General features: G+C 41.2%; 1 protein-coding gene across 5 annotated transcripts in view; it reads left to right on the top strand.

The window, feature by feature from the left end:
• The window catches only part of ERG (ETS transcription factor ERG), a 281750-nt gene that overhangs the window by 160153 nt on the left and 103884 nt on the right, over nt 1-17713 (top strand). Inside the window, exon 1 of one of the 5 annotated variants that reach the window (XM_003895479.5) lies at nt 2741-2953. The exons of 3 other annotated variants lie outside the window; for them this stretch is intronic. In XM_003895479.5, the coding sequence (XP_003895528.1) occupies nt 2936-2953 (18 nt within the window). In that variant the 5' untranslated portion in view covers nt 2741-2935. Of the gene's footprint in view, nt 1-2740; nt 2954-17713 lie in introns of those variants that run through there. One more of the 5 variants, XM_021935507.2, reaches the window with a different exon arrangement.

Below are 17713 nucleotides of genomic sequence, written 5' to 3'. Positions count from 1 at the left end.
GCGCCTGTAGTCCCAGCTACTCGGGAGGCTGAGGCAGGAGAATGGCGTGAACCCGGAAGGCGGAGCTTGCAGTGAGCTGAGATCCGGCCACTGCACTCCAGCCTGGGCAACAGAGCAAGACTCTGTCTCTAAAAAACAAAACACAAGCCAGGTGCAGTGGCTCAAGCCTGTAATCCCAGCACTTTGGGAGGCCAAGACGGGCGGATCACGAGGTCAGGAGATCGAGACCATCCTGGCTAACACGGTGAAACCCCGTCTCTACTAAAAAAATACAAAAAAATAGCCCGGCGAGGTGGTGGGCGCCTGTAGTCCCAGCTACTCGGGAGGCTGAGGCAGGAGAATGGCGGGAACCCGGGAGGCGGAGCTTGCAGTGAGCGGAGATCCGGCCACTGCACCCCAGCCTGGGCGACAGCGCGAGACTCCGTCTCAAAAAAAAAAAAAAGAAAAAAAAGAATTATTCCCTTTGAAGACGACAGGAATCAATCAAACATTTTGTCATTAGAAATGAGGAAGAGTTTCCTTTGTAAAATTTTGGAACAGAATTTACCACTCAGTATCCCCAAATTAACTTTTTATTGGATCACTTTCGAATATTGGTCAAATAATAGCACCTGTTTTTCTCTTTTTTAGTATCCAATAAATAAATTTGTCTCTTAGAAAACAATATTTTTATTCATTAGAAAATGAAGGATATATGCCTGCATGTGTGTTATACGTAAATAAATATGGGAGGGAGAGACAGAGATTGAGAGAGAGCGAGCGTGTGTGAGAGAAAGTGGAGCAAATGATGTACATTGGCACCAGCAGACAATCAGAGTTAACCAGGAGAAGGGTATTAAGAGTTTTGCGTATTATCTTGTGGCTTTTCTGTAAGTTGGAAATTATTTCAAAATAGAGGGGTAAGAAATCCCACTCTTCACAGTTTGATTTGCATTAGGCAAGAACCAGGGAGTTCGGGTCAAATCATCACTGAAGCATTAGGTCCTGGTAGAAATGCTAATCTTTCCTGCTTCAGGGAACAACTGAGGGCTGGATTAGCAACCAGGAGGCGTGGGTGAGGCGGAACCACGCAGGGTTTTCTCCCGTGGCTATTTTGTTAGCAAAGCGTTCATCTTATTTAAAACTGGTGTTTGGTAAATGCATAATCGGGCGTCACATGATGCGGGGGCCACAGTTAACATTTCACATTGATGCTTCTTAGGAGAGAACAAAAAGCAAGGACTCTCGGGGAAGCTGAGAGAGCTTTTCTCCTCAGCACTACAAAATTCTAGTGGAAGCTGCCCAGATAAAACAGCTCAGGACTTTGAAATTTTCGGGGAAACAAAATTTTAATCAGCCTGCCATCTTATTCATTGTTCAGAGATGAAAAGAGCGGAAATCAACACCCCCTCATAATGTAGGTGCTGAGAACTTAAGTTCTGATTTTCACAGAATGATTTTCTTACAATATACTCTTTCTTTCCTTTTCCTTCTTTCTTTCCCTCCCTCCCTCCTTCCTCCCATCTTCCTTTCTCTCTTCCCTCCTTTGTCCTTCCTTTTTTTCTCGCCCTCTTCCCTGTCTCCTCCTCCTCTCCTTCCTCCCCCTTTCCCTCCTTATGTTTCTCCTTCTCCTTCTCCTTCTATCCTAACGTGAGGTGATAAATCAGAGGTATATAATAAAAGCCAGAACGGCTTGGGCTGGTGGGCAGAACTCTGACACATGCTGGCCTAAAGTCTGAGTGAAATCCATTTACTGAACGTCCAACTCTGCGACCAGGAATTGCCAGATGACTCAGGATTTGGTCTATTGTGTTCTTCGGGTCCCTATTGAGACCACACCTCTTTATGGGTCCTGCGTTCCTGTAGCTAGATTCAAAGCAAAATGTTTCTTCCAAGCAATTTCCTGAAAATGAGTAATTAGAGTCCTGAAACCCTCTAAGGAATGTTCAGGCCTGCATTTGCTGTACTTCCTTCGAGGAGAAAACAGACCTGTGACCCTGAACTTATAGCTTGGATTTTAAACATGTCATGGGGCCCTCACATGGCATCTCTGGGTAGCCAAAAGTTCTATGAGGATCTGTTGTCTGCAACATGGATGTCTGTCAGAGTGAGACCAGCTCGCTGACATTCCGGGACGTTTGTAGCCATTTCAGTTATTTGGATTTTAAGTAAATACTTGAAAACAAGACTTGGGTAGGTTTATTTTTCCTCTTTATTTTTCTTGTTTACTATAAGCCTAGAGTCCTCGCGTTTTCAACAACTTTGTTGTAGAGCAAATAAAAAGTGCAAGGATTTGGAAGGAGAAAATGAAACTGTTCTGGAACACTCATATGAAATGTTGAATAAATATAGGTTGTTAAAAATCAGCCAAGCAATGGCTGTTACTGAACATGGCCATCTATTAACATGAAATAAACACCACCTGCAAAGTTTCCTTTTAGGAGAAAGGAGCTCAAGTCCTCTGTCCTAGTAATTCTGCGAAGAATTGGGCTGTGAAGGGCTGGCACCCGGGGCAGTGGGGTGCCCTCAACGCCTTGGTTCCAAGGTGCTTGCAGCCCATGTGAAGCCATGCGGAGTCCCATCACATCTGCATCCTGCCTTGGTCTCAGTGCAGTGTGTCACACGGCGGCACACCGGTCACACCTGCTATGGCAGTCGCCATCCCAATTGATGCCTTTTCTTTTTTTAATTAAAAAAAAAATCTCCTGGCTGCATATCATCAAGAAAAACAACATTGTTTTCAGGGTCTCTTATCTCTCCACTCCCAAATATCCTGTTTCTTTGGGCTGGACAGCCAGGACCAATAGAAACCTCTTCCTGCCATTGGCTGACTTCATTTCCCAGACTTAGCACAATCTCATCCGCTCTAAACAACCTCATCAAAACTACTTTCTGGTCAGAGAGAAGCAATAATTATTATTAACATTTATTAACGATCAATAAACTTGATTGCATTATGGCCAGCACTATTAAGGTAAGGAAAGGGTTCCTTTTAATTTGACAAAATCTTGTTCTTGTTACTCTTTTCTTTGGTTTCCTTTATCAAGGCAGATAAGTTAGGGTTGGGCAACACCCCCACTGCCACAATAGAGGACAACAAGATTTCCTTTGCACTGCCTAGTAAATTTCCTTTTTCCTACTCCAACCATCCGCAAGGCTTAAAAACTTCAAACTCAGAAAAAAATTGGGGTTTCTAAATTCACTGTTGAGTGCTGTGGATTACTTTTGGAAAGGCTTTTCGGAGCGCTTCTGAATCTTCTGATTCTCTAACTATCCGTAACGGTGCCTGGATGTGTGTCTGAGAAAAGGCAGCAGACTCGGAGAGGTTGAAGGGTCAGGTCAAAGCAAAAGATGGGTTTGTGAATGTCGGACATTTGGAGGTTCTTCGGTGGCTCCTTAGCATCAGGGATGCCAGGCAGTCCCCATGGAAGTGAAGAGATACTCGGCAAGTGGCTGCTGGTAATGGGACACAAATGTTGACTTGATTTGGGGGACATCCATGCTGAGAACTGAGTGTTCTCGTAACTCAAACGGGGGTAATTTGGTTTGTTCTGTTCAATGTTTATCTTCAATAAAATACCTGCTCTCTGTGCACCGTGAGTAAGATTTCTTCCTAGCGATGGTTAGGTTTGTGGGGTTGGAAAGCAATGGCCGGTCGGTTCTCTGGGCTCTGGGGTGTTTGGTCTGATGCGTTTCCTTGCCTACGTTTTTAGTAGATAGCATATAGAGATTAACGTGGAGGTCAGTCTGCACAGGTACAATCCTAAATATGGCCTGATTCCTGGAAACAAAGCCAATTTAATGGTGACTGCAAGTCTAGGGGCATGCAGTCTTGAGTGGGGGTCTGTTCCGTTGTTTTAAAGGCCACCATATCTTCGTGACATTTGTAGGAATGTAAAAAAATCAGCAGCAAAAGCAGATACTGAGTGGAGGAAAAAGAAAATTGTATTTGTTGCATGTCTTTAGTTTTGCTGCGTGAAGGTGAAAAGCATTTGGTGGTGTTTTCATGAGGCTTCATGAGGCTTTCAGTTCGTTGGAAAGTGCGTAAGAAAATGGAAGTGTGCCCAGAATTGGGCCAAGGCATTTTCAAAAATATTCTTTGGTTTGGTATTTTCATAATTTGAAATGTTTGTATTAGATTTGACTCATATGTACCATAGAAACTGTGTTTCAGAAGTTCAGCTTTTATTTCTTAAGGTGTGTTCAATAATATATTAAAAATCTGTGTACCAAGAACTTTCACCTTATAGAGACTTTTCTTTCTTTGGCTTCAAGGATTGGAATCTGCTGAAATATGGCTCCTGTAGAAAGGAATTATAAAATTGAGGGTTAATGTGCCCTACTTTTAGCTGCATGAATAGAAATTACTTGATTTTGTGACACAAATTACTATCTTTTTTTGTTCTTGTTTTCATCCTTATTTATATTCGTGTTTGTTAAATCAAATATTCTGTGTCAATCTTGAATAGCTTGGGTACAATCTTATGTGTTTTTCCCCCCAAAAATTAGTGCATTAAAAAGGACATTGAAATAACAGACCATCCTTTAGAAGGTAGGTACATTTTGCAAAACATCCAAATATGTTATACTGTTTAATTTAAAATATACATTTATGAATACATGAAGCTATTTTGAAAGTTTGAATATTTTTTGATTTTCTGAATGATTTTTTGGAAATAATAGTTTACACTTGTCTAAGATACTATGCTTGATTTAACATTTTATTCCATTGCATTATGTGTTTATTGTACGTACCCAAGTGAACCTTTAGAATGCTGCAGGTGAATTTTTTTTTAAATCTTCTGTTAAAATAGTCCCTTTTTATAGGTGACTTCCTTTAAGACATGTTTCTGTTAGATTTCCTGGGTAAAGTAATGAGATGATTTTACAGCCTTGTTTATAGAGTGGAAAAAGGAGGTCCTGAGTCTGTTGACTACAGTTTTAATTACATTAGCGCAAAGCCCAAATTAGCGTAGGGAAAATTATGGCTGTCCACTGGAATTAGGAAACAGTCCCCCATAGAGGCAATTTCCAGTCTCCAATGCACTCTGTTTTTTTGTTGTTGTTTCAATAAATAAATCAGTTAGTCGATTAGGTATCAGATGCTCTGAATTTGTTGTTGGTTTTCTGCATTTGAGTGGAGTTTTTATTTTTTTGCATTAACATTTGTAAGACCCTATGAGGCACTATGAAAAGCTAAATATTCTTATCCAGTCTTTGTGATTCTTACCATCATTTTTCCTTGGCAACTTGAAATTGAGAACAAAATATTTCAACTGGAAGAAGTAAAGGAATTTTGGAATTTTGGGAACTTATGTGAGAGTGCTCATTTACGTCTAAGTGTCTGTGAATTTTAAGATCAGCTGAAGAGTTCTAGTAAAGACTTGGAAGCAACAAAGCCGATGGTTTGCAGACAATTCACGGATCGGTTTTGGTGCTTCCCTTGGGCGTTGGTGACATCTGAAAATATTGACAGGTGCTGAACCTCACCGGCTCCACTGTCCGCACAAACAGCTCAGTGTTTGCTACAGACTCCAGGAATCCTGCTGTTGCCCTGAAAACCCGATTGTACTTCAGTTAGGAGTTTTAGCCTAATTTCCCAAAGACTTTCCTGATTCCTTTTTTTTTTTTTTTTTTTTTTTTTAATGCCATCTGCAATTTGGGAAGTCTAATGAAGCCTACAGTCCTTTCTCAGAATAATACTTTCAGGTGCATAAAAAGAAATACATAGAATTACAACAGAAATACAGTTCTCTCCCCAGACCTTTTAAGGAGAACATGAACCCCAGGTTGCAAGTTCTGATCCTAAGAAAGATCCTTACTGTGTAAAAAGGGAATGTGGGGGATTTTCCGTCATCACAGAGATCTGACATTGAAGGATGTGGAGAGGGCCAGCAGCCGGCAGCAGCATTAGGGGAAAGCATCTTGAAAATCAGGACGTGGAAAGTTACTAACAAGGCTTGGTGGAGATCTGAGGGCACCCTAATACTATTTCCATGACTTGCCTGAAGAAGTTACTTTCTTTGAATTAACAGAGGTTGGAAGGTTTGATGGTAATTGAAACACGACCTGATAGGACTCGATTTTATTCATTTAAAGACATGAAGTTTGCATTATATACGCCATGTTTGCACATTTGCACTCCTTGAACATTTGCTATCACATGTGAAGGAAACTTACTAAGGCTAAGAGTTACATGAAGAAAGTTAACTCCTCATAGAATTTTGATGGATGTGATTAATGAGTTTAATAGCTACAGATAGATGATTTTTCATCAACCCATTGGCTAAGTGAAATATGAATTGCGTCCGTTCTTGTTACTTTCAGGGGATTCCGGGAGAATGGAAGGAAGGCCAGGGGCAAAATGCCGCTGCCTTGCTCTGCATAAGTCATTTCAGAGTATGCTCTGAGTATCTGTCCTTGCTGAAAAGTGGCTTTATAGGCCACTACTGTAAAACAACTTGCTGCTCCTGGTCGTGGGCAGCTCTGTGATCCAGGCTGCCCTCTGTGGACACCGCACGCTTCTCCCTAGCCTTCCGCCTGTGTGTGCATGCACCCATGCACGCCAGGCACCCTGACTCAGTGACCCCGGAAAGCAGGAGTGAGAATGGCTCAATCTGTGGCCTTTTGTTTCCACATGAAATACAGTGCAGGACTGCAATGCTTTCAGACAATGTACTGAGCCTGAACCATTTCTTAATTATCTACATTTATAAGTGATTATCTCATAACATTTTTGTTTTGCAAAACAGATCTTTATTTAAACACAAACACAAGTTAACAACTCTTGAAAAAAAGCATACATAAAAATAAGTAAATGAAGCAACCATTTCTGTTGTCTTCAGGAAAATATGACTGATACAGTTAGAACTTTAGAATAAGATTCCCTTTGTAGGGGTGGAGACCCAAAGCTGTTATTGGCATCCCAACAACTTGGCGGATTTTTTGGTTTAACAGCTGATACATAAGAGAATCACAGAGTAAAGGCCACGGGGAAACCAGACGGATGAGAGTTTCTCTGAAATGCGAAACCTCAGAGAAGAGACAGGGACAGTCTCCAGGCTGTTCCAGTGTTTGGTAGCACACTGTGCTCTGGCGGGGTCTTTTCTTTGGAGCTACCTCAAATGCTCCAGGAGAGCCTTCTTGTCCGCTCTTTCAATCCCACAGGATAGAGGACAGCTGCGCCCTGGCCTGGGGATTCTGTCAGACCACCCCTGACCGCACTTCTCTCACCTTACGTGGCCACAGACACACTTGCATTTGCTTCCTTCCTGTTGTGACCCTGGGCAAGATAGCTAGCCTGTTTGACCTCAGTTTCCTCACCTGTAAAATGGGATCATAATGGCTACCCTGTCTTGCACCAATCCTCAATAAATGGCGGATGCCATCAGACACCCCCAGTGGATGTAACCTTTTCTACCATATTGTCTTTCAGGCTCTGCACTCAATCCTCTTAACATTTCCCACAGCCCCACTTCAGCTGTGAAGCCCACAGCCACAGACTGCTCTGATGTGTGGCCTCCCACACCCAGACAGGGTACATCTGGGCCTGGGCAGCCACAGGACAGGGAAGGAAGGAGGAGGGAGCTTGCAGGGGTGCTTGTTAAAGGTGTAGCAGGGCAGGTACCACACACAGGGGCAGGTGGAGCATCCAGGGATCACCCGAGGTGGTGCTGGTCAGGGTTGGCTTCGTCCTGCTCTGAGCCGAGGCTGCTGAAGGAGGGCAGAGGCCTACGGCTGCATCGCGTTCCTGGTTAGGACAGGAACAGCACCCTGGAATACCCCACTGGCTGCTTTATTCCCGAATTGCAAAAAATACTTCTTGTTTTTTAGCATAAATTATAAACAAAAAATTCTCATGGTAGACAAAATGTTTAAAAGTCATGACAAAACAGATCCTAACCAACCACAGCAAATTCTTAACAGTTGGGACACATCTCTCCACCGTGTGTATCTGTTTGGCCTTATAGCTACCTACCTGTCCTGCTCTTCTCAGTTAGCATTGTTTTACAAGCATTTCCCCATGTTACTAAAATTTTTTGATAAGCAGAATTTTTATGCTTCATTATATTCTATCTAAAATATGTATTATAATTTTTGTAACCAATATCCTCGTGTATAAAGTGATGCTGCTTGCGATGTTTCACTAATTATATTGCAGTACACCATCTATTTAATTTTTTGAATACTTTTTATTAGTATCGGTGCCTAGAAAGGAATTATTGAGCCAATGGGTATACATAGTTTTAAGTCTTTGCCAAATTTAAATATTTGCCAATTTAACAAATAATTACCAGATTATTCTCTGGAAGGATTATACCAGTTCCCCCTTTTTCTAGCCACATATGAGACCATTTCCACACTACACCCGTAACAACTCTGAATATTTTACTCTTTGAATCTTTGCCATTCTGACAGGTAAGAACAGAATCTCATTTTTTTTTTGTACTTCTTTAATTTTAGTATTTCACTACATTTTTTTTGTTTGTTTGCTGTGAACCCATTTTGGCTAGTGGCCCAGTGTGACCTCTGGATTTTTTTTCTTATTTATACTTTTATTCCCTGTTTGGTCTAGCTTACTTTCCACATATTTCCCCTATTGAGCTTGGCCAAGACATGTTTTATGAAGTTTAACATCGATTCCCGTCTGTCCGCTCTCCCACTCTTCATTTTCTTTCTTGTCAGCACATTCTCCCAGCTTCGCTGGTGTTTGTTGTTGAGTGTGAATAATTTATGTGTACCCACTGACATCGCAGAAGCTGTTTTTAGTGATATCTTATCCATTTCTTCTGTGTCCTCAGCAGTGACTGGCAAAGGGTAGAGGTTCAATAAGCACTTGTTGAAAACATAAATTTTAATTTTAATTATTTGAAATTAAGATATCCGAGTAATGTAATCATCATTGTAGACTTCAAATGGGATTCTTGTTCTTAGAGACATTTCTCCTAGTAAAATAACATTAATTAAAATTGACTTAAATTGATGTTTAAGAAAGTATAAAAAGTAGCTTGAATTCATGATAGAAACTAACATCATCCTAATAACTGCTTGCTATGTGCCAAGCCCTGTGCTAAACTCTCACAGTGTCTCATGTGATCCTCACAGCAGCCTGGGTACTGCTGCTTTCTTACAGATAAGGACAAAGGATTAGAGAGGCCCAGTGACTTACACAAGTCACACAAATCTGTCTCCCTTCTCTTTATCATCATCTGATCTCTTTTTTCCTGCTATTCACCGTAGCTGTAAATAGCGAATTACTGTGCAGAGAAACATGATGTATTAAGTGTTATGGAGACACATTTAAATAATTGGGGAATGAAAATTATTATTGCTGGGTGCTTTATGTTATCTCCTCTTCTGTGAAAAATCCCATAGGCAGCAGTTCTTATACTCTAGGTGGCTAATCAAAACAAAGTTCTAGAAAATTCAAGAGGTAAAACTCTAGCACTGAATTCTATATTTGCTCAGTGACAAGAATTCTTTCCATATTTGGTGAGATCCAAGAGGCAGTGCTTCCAGATTCCAGATCAGCTGCTGATTTAAATTTCCTCATCCCAAGTATCAACTTCCTTACACTCGTCTTGGGCGTCAATAATGAACACGCAGGTCAGAGTTTTCCATAAGGCCTTAACAAGTCTTTCAGCAGGGTGTTCATGGAATTAAACTCTGGGAAGAATGGCAATCTGCTGTTGTACACAGATAAGTACAGAGACATTTTGAAAAGAAATGCCAAGGCCAAGCAAAATGATTTATTTTTAAAGTGCCACATCAGAATCCAATCATAACATTAACATCAGGGCTGTTACTTTAAACACATTTGTTAAAAACAATGCTTGTTGAATTTTTGAAAATATAATAACATTATGCAAAGATCCTGCACTCTTGCATGTAACACATTCCACTTTTAAATCCTTCTGCCTTGATGATTTAAAATCTCCCTTGCTGTCATGAAATTACAGTATAGCAAATCATGTGTTGATTTCTTTTTTTTTTTTTTGTAAATTTACCAAGTATTGACACTGAAGACAGGACCCTTCTCCTCCCTCCACATTCACATTGCCCCCAAGGCCATTCATTCAGATCACCAGCCAGCAGTGAGTTTCTCATCTCCATGCTCTTTGGGTTTCATTGGGTTTTATTGCATCTTTTTTTTTTTTTTTTAAATTTTGACAGTGTGCACATGATGCTCACCTTTGAGGAAGAAGAAACTGTTGAAACAACCCTTCAGAATCTGTCAACACAATTAGTTTGTGTCTCAATTTGAGGTAGATGTCCCAAGACATTGCTCCAAGTTAAAAAAAAAAAAAGTATGTGGTTTTGCATTGCATAGTCCTCTTTGGATCCATACAACATGTATGCCTTCCCTGACCTTCCAGAGAGCATCAAAAACATGAAGGCTGAATCCGGAGAGCACAGCCCACTTTTATCTTTGGCCCAAGGAGGCACTTGGTACTCTGTATTTCTTCGTGGCATCCTTAAAATAGCCTCTGTGGAAAAGGGATTGGCCTTATCTTCTGTGCAACGGATGGGAGGCATAGATACAGCCGCTGGTAAGGGGAAGTGGAAAGAGGCCCGTCTGGGAGAGGGTGGCCTGGAGCTTTAGTATGATGCTGCAGGACTTCCCCAGGTGAACGCACCTCTTCTGGCCCTAGCTCCCTTATAGGAAAATGGGGGTGGTCCGCTCTGCCTTCTCCACGGTGACTATCTGAAGACTGTGCTGCCGTCAGGACATGGGGAGCTAACAGCAGTGCCCCTATTGGATCCTGAAACTGGGGAGGGTCCCTTGCCATGGGCAAGAGAAATGGGCTCCCACCTGGCTTTGGGGGTTCACACCCTGGCTGTTCTACTTCCCAGCCATTTCACCTCTGACAAGCCACAGCCTCACAGGAGGTAGGCTTTTCCATCTGTGCAATGGGTAGAGTGACAGTTCCTACTTCACAGGGTTATGGTGAGATTCACCAAGTTGAAAGAACCCAGAACTGTACATGGCACACAAAAACTCCTCAATCAAACTTAGTTAATTTTCCTGTTCATTCAAGCCAAATACATTTTTCTTCTAAGACTAAAATCAGGGAATCTATGAAAAGCATTTCCCCCCACCTTTTTATTTTTCAATTTCTGCAATAGTTTGTGAATTGAATTTTGTTTTCAAGTAGCCAATTTGGCCATTTTCTTGTGATGAACATGTTTTTATCTCTTCATTCTAAAGTGAGATCTCTGACAGAAACAGTGCGCTCCCAGTTATTCACAAGCACCTGATCTGCATTGGAGATTGCTTAAAACAGGGCTGGGAAATGCTTACTGGTGAGTTCACCTGACACTATGCATCCTGGAAGGACACAATCAGGGCGTTGTTACCTTCTGCATCTCCCTATACTTCTTATTCTCCTTCCATACTCTTTCTCTCTCTTGCAATCGCTATCCACCTGGAAGGAGGCTTGAAAAACACAAAGGACAACAATGATGATGAGGGGGACCCCCCTGGACCTCTTAAATGCTGAGGGCTCCTTCCTGGACCTCTTTTCATTCATTCCAAACTGCCTCTCATAGACAATCACTTCTCTCACCCCAGGAAATCTGGGACAGTGCAGGTTTGCAAGCTTGATCTGGAATAAAGAAAACAAAGGAGCACTTTGAGAGGCCAAGGCGGGCAGATCACGAGGTCAGGAGATCGAGACCATCCTGGCTAACACAGTGAAACCCCGTCTCTAGTAAAAATACGAAAAAATAGCCGGGCATGGTGGTTGGCACCTGTAGTCCCAGCTACTCGGGAAGCTGAGGCAGGAGAATGGCGTGAACCCAGGAGGCAGAGCTTGCAGTGAGCCGAAATCATACCACTGCACTCCAGCCTGGGCAACAGGGTGAGACTCTGTCTCAAAAAAAAAAAAAAAAAAAAAAAAAAATGGAAAAGAAAACAAAGGAAAAGATGGACCAGGAGGCTTGGCCTGTGCCAGGCAAAAGTCAGCAAAAGCAGTCACTACACATCTCCTTTTGAGTTCTAACTTTTCACTTCATCTTGTGTGAACTCCTAAACTGGAAGCATATTTATATTCACATAAAAGTAAGATATTGTCCAAGGTCAAATGTAAGTGACTTTTATGAGTTATTGGACTTTCTGAATTACTCATTCTACCAACTTGAATTAACATAGTTTTGTTGACTTTTATTCTTTGTAAACCAAACAGTATGAACTCGGTTGAGCCGGTCTTAGGAGAAAAGATGTAAAATATGTGTTGCTAGGGTAGCATTCTAGTGAAGGAAGCCCCTTCTTTGTTTCTTGTGCATCCCTGTGGTACCTCTGTCCATCCCAAGAGTTGTTTTCATTGACTCACTGTTGAAAGCCCATGCCTATTGTAACCAATTTTGATAAGAAGCTAGTTACAAAATAAGCACATGTATACATTTTTTAAAGCCTTGTTCTTCTGGAGATGGAAAACATCTTTTTTTAGATCACATGTTTACTGCTTTGGTAAACAGTAAAATGCTGCTACAGCAATTACCTTGAGGATAAAGGATTTGTAGACAGATACTTCCTGCGTTCACTTCCTACACAGATAGCCAGCCCAACCAGAGACGCACTGATGCAGGAAGGGCCCCCAGTGGAAACTTCCTCTCTCCGAATGCGCCGTCCATTATTCGTTATCTCCTCTCCAAGGGGAATAAGCTTGTTGCTCCAGCTTTTCTAGGAAAATTCTGTCTTGAAACAGGTAAAAATATGAAGTTTCTAAAGTAATGGTTTCAGTCCCTTGTTCTCATCCTCGGTGTCATCTACTTGCTGATTTTTAAGGGGACGTGATTAGACTAGAATAGACTTGTCTATGAATAACGTATCCTGTAGGCACCTCTGTCTCCTTTGAATCATGGAAAATGATGCATGATTCGAATGTTTTATATTTGGTAGAAAAGTAAGTATCTTTGAGATTCAATGGAAGGCCTTTTCTGTGGTTAGTTGAAAGGTCATTTTAGATTTTGCTTTCTTTAGTCAAGCAGAGATTACCAGATTTGGGTACAAAAAAATATCAGCTCACAGATTGTTCTCTGGGCTGATTTTGCAGCAGTTACTAAATTCCAGCGAATGCATTGTTTAGGTCCTTTGAACCGAAGCAAATAAAACCACAGTGCACACACACTGAACAATAGGGCATCATCAATTAGCCGTCTACAGGATGTGTCCTTGCCGACTGGCCCCTTTGTAGGAGAAAAAAAATAGATCAAATCAACAAACAATAACACTGAACAATAAACTAAACAAAATAAATAGCACCTGGAAGCTCCTCAAGCACTGGCGAAGCACCAAAGGGTGATGTGATGTTTACAGACTCTACACATGGAAACCCACAGCTCCACCCAGATCTCCTGCAGCTCCCTGAAATACTCAGAGAACTCAGCAGCCATTCGTTGCTGGGTCACCTCATGGTAAAGTACCCTCTTTGGTGATCAGAAAATGCTGAGCCTCTAAAATGCTGAGGGATCCTTCCTGGACCTGTTTTCATTCACTCCAAGGTGCCTCTCATAGACAATCACTTCTCTCACCCCAGGCAATCTGGGACAGTGCATTGCAAAGGGAAGGAGGCAGTATCTAACAGAGCATTCTGGCTGGCCTATTCCATAAGTGCCGATGACTGCCCGGTGCGGGGCAGAGATTGCATTTGACCCCGAGAGACTGCCAGACATGGTGAGATGCTGTCATGTCTCATGTAGATGTTAATGCACAAATATATTCTTTTTTTGTTACACTTTATGTTCTAGGGTACATGTGCACAACGTGCAGGTTTGTTACATATGTATACATGTGCCATGTTGGTGTGCTGCACCCATTAACTCATCATTTATATTAGGTATACTCCTAATGCTATCCCTCCCCACGGTCCCCACCCCACAACAGGCCCTGGTGTGTGATGTTCCCCTTCCTGTGTCCAGGTGATCTCGTTGTTCAATTCCCACCTATCAGTGAGAACATGCAGTGTTTGGTTTTCTGTTCTTGCGATAGTTTGCTGAGAATGATGGGTTTCCGGCTACATCCATGTCCCTACAAAGGACATGAACTCATTCTTTTTTATGGCTGCATAGTATTCCATGGTGTATATGTGCCACACTTAATCTAGTCTGTCATTGATGGACATTTGGGTTGGTTCCAAGTCTTTGCTATTGTGAATAGTGCCACAATAAACATACGTAATGCATGAATATAGTCTAATGATTTTATCCACATATTCAATATATGTATTTTGTATTTAACATGAAATTAAATTGAAATGAAATTGCCCAAAGAGATATTTTCCTTTAGGGACTCATTTCTTCACATACTTTTGCTTATCTTGTTGGAAGACACACTGTGAATCTCAGTACCCTGTTTGAATGAAGACTGCTTTCCTCCTATGCATCTGTTGTCCCTAGACAGTCATTGTGCAGCTTGTCACCTTTCTGTGAAACTCCACGAGACAGCTCCAGCATTCATCCTTACAGGTGCTACCTCCTGACCCTTTTGCTTCTTTGCAAAATGACTTCCCTGATCTCCTGAGTCTGTATTGTTTGCAGTGCTGCCTGAACCACATTTGGGTGGTGCTACAGGACCAGACAGCAGACAGATTTGTCATGGATGCCTGATGGGATAGGACCCTGTTGGCATCCTCTCTGAAAATCACCCTTGCCTGGCTGGGGATTGCTTTATTTTATTTTCTTTAACCTGTAGCAAATACAGGTTCAGTATCTCCATTGAATAATATATTGTAGAAAGAAAGGCAGTAATAAAAACTTTGTTCATTTTCCCCATTTGAAAAACAATTATTATAGGAGTTTAGAAAATAAAACTTTAAAAACAAAATTAAAATAATTCATGTTATACCATCAAGGGTCTTTTAATACTCGATTCTTTTTTGAATTTTTTGTCTTTACTCCTATACCAATGTATTCTTTATAAAGAATAAAATTTGAGAAATTAAACTCATTTTTATTAGTACCTTTCTATTCACTTTTTTTCCCCAGAATAGTGGAAAAAACAAAAACAAAAACAAAAGAGAGAAGTGAGGGCTGAACTTGTTACAATTTAGAAATTGAGGCCCATGTTTCTTCTTAAGGATCCAATTTCTCTATATGAAGCAGATCCAGACTGCCTGGGGGCAGGTCTCTGTCCCACCACACTTTTCACTTCCCTGTGCCTCGTTTCCTCATCTGTAGAAGAGAGTCAGTCATAATAACAACTCGTACTTTTTGGTAGTGTTGCAAGGATTAAACAGCTGAATACATGTATGTGCTTTGAACAGTAACGTGCTGTAGTGTACAAAAGATGTAAGTTGCAGGCCAGGCATGCTGGCAGCTGCCTGTAGTTTAACTTCAGTTACTCGGGAAACCAAAGCAAAGGATCTCCTGAGCCTCGGTATCTGAGGTCAGCCTGGGCAACCTGGCAAAAGACCTCAACTCATAATAACAACAACAACGATAATAATAATGTTAGCTGTTCTGGGCTCTTACTGGTTACTTGTCCTACTCACGGTCTTCTTATTTAATTTACTCTCATATCTTATTTGTTTTTTCTGAAGTAATCAATTATCTTCCTTGTGTTTGTTTCCAGTATTTGTCTTTGGAAAGGAATCCTGCTTTTATACCTGGTTATTTATAGCTTCTTCTAAAGGGATGAAAGTATTTCCCTACACAGTCATGCACCACCACGCCGGGTCAGTTCCGAGAAGTGAGTTGTTAGATGATTTCATCGTGCAAACATCACAAAGAGCACTTACAGAAACATAGATGGCATAGCCTGCTGCACACGTAGGCTACAGGTTATATGGTGTAGCCTGTGTTCCTAGGCACAAACCTGTGTAGCATGTGACCAGGCTGCATACTGTAGGCAATTGTGACACTTAACACAATGGTTTTTATGTATCAGAATGTAGAAAAGGCATAGTAATAATGCAGTATAGGCCAGGTGCGGTGGCTCATGCCTGTAATCCCAGCACTTTGGGAGGCTGAGGCGGGCAGATCACAAGGTCAGGAGATCAAGACCATCCTGGATAACACAGTGAAATCTCATCTCTACTAAAAATACAAAAAATTAGCTGGGCACGGTGGCACGCGCCTATAGTCCCAGCTACTCAGGAGGCTGAGGCAGAATTGCTGGGACCGGGGAGGCGGAGGTTGCCGTGAGCCGAGATTGTGCCACTGCACTCCAGCCTGGGCGGCAGAGCAAGACTCCATCTCAAGATAATAATAATAATGATTATTACTAATAAATATTATTACCAATCATTATTATTAAGAAGGAAAAAATGGTACACCTATACACCTGTATAAGGCACTTACCATGAATGGAGCTTGCAGGACGGAAAGTGGCTGTGGGTCTGGGTGAATCAGTGAGTGGTGAGTGAATGTGAAAGCCCTAGGACATCACTATCTACTACTGTAGACTTATAAACACTGTATATTTAGACTACACTAAATTTATTAAAATATTTCTTTCTTCAATAGTAAATTAATCTTAGCTTACTATAACTTTTTTTACTTATTAAACTTAATTTTTTTAACCTTTTGACTCTTTCGTACTCACTTAGCTTGAAACACAAATACATGGTTCAGTTGTACAGAAATATTTTCATTCTTTATATCCTTACTCAATAGGTTTTTTTCTATTTTTTTAACTTTCTAAACTTTTTATTAAAAACTAAGGCACAAACACACATTAGCGTAGGTCTACACAGGGTCAGGATCATCAATATCACGGTTTTTCATCTCTACATCTTGTCCCTGTGCCACTGGAACGTCTTCAGGGACAGTAACCTGCATGCAGCTGTCATCTCCTATGATAAAATTCCTTACTCTGGAATCCCTCCTGAAGGACCTGCCTGAGGCTGTTTTACAGTTAACTTTTTTTTTTTTGAAATGGAAAAAGTACACTCTAAAATAATGATAAAAAGTATGGTATAGTAAATATGTAAACCAATATCATAGTCAACTATTATCATTATCAACTATTATGTACTGTACATAATTATATGTGCTATACTTTTATACAGCTGGCAACACAGTAGGTTTGTACACCAGCAACACCAAAAATGTGAGAAATGCATTGTTCTACAGTGTTACCACAGCTATATGTCACTAGACCATAGGGATTTTTCAGCTCCATTATAATCTTATGGTACCGTCTTCCTATATGCAGTCTGTCATTGTCCAAAACATCATTATGCAACTCCTGAATGTATGCTAATTGCTTTGTTCTCATGCTATTCCTTTGAGGACAGTAGAGAAAACATAAGAGAGTTACAACTGTTATTCTATTTGGTGGCTGAACTGACATGTTAACCAGACTTTCAACAGCCGAACTCAGCTGCATTTTGGTGAGCCCAGAAAATCAATAGTTTTGATAATTCAAAGTTGGAGAAATGAAAGACATTCATTGTTTCCTCCCATTCTTATGCTTTGGTTGATGCCATTAAATAAATGAATGTGTTTGTGCAATGGGGAGAGACAACTGTTCTCTGGAGTGGATCTAGAGGTTAAGAAGTCAAGCTATTTTGAACCAGCTACTTAGAGTGGCACATTCTTTAGGGGAGGTGAGCAGGCATCTACGGAATTATCATATTGCAGGTTAATCATGATTAAGGATCTATAGAACCTCGGCCTGGCGCGGTGACTCACGCATGTAATCCCAGCACTTTGGGAGGCTGAGGCGGGCGGATTGTCTGAGCTCAGGAGTTCACGACCACCCAGGGCAACACAGGGAAACCCCATCTCTGCT

The sequence above is a fragment of the Papio anubis genome, chromosome 4 (assembly GCF_008728515.1).
Source record: "Papio anubis isolate 15944 chromosome 4, Panubis1.0, whole genome shotgun sequence".
NCBI classification, from domain to species: Eukaryota; Metazoa; Chordata; class Mammalia; order Primates; family Cercopithecidae; genus Papio; species Papio anubis.
This window is presented reverse-complemented; position numbering and strand designations above follow the sequence as displayed.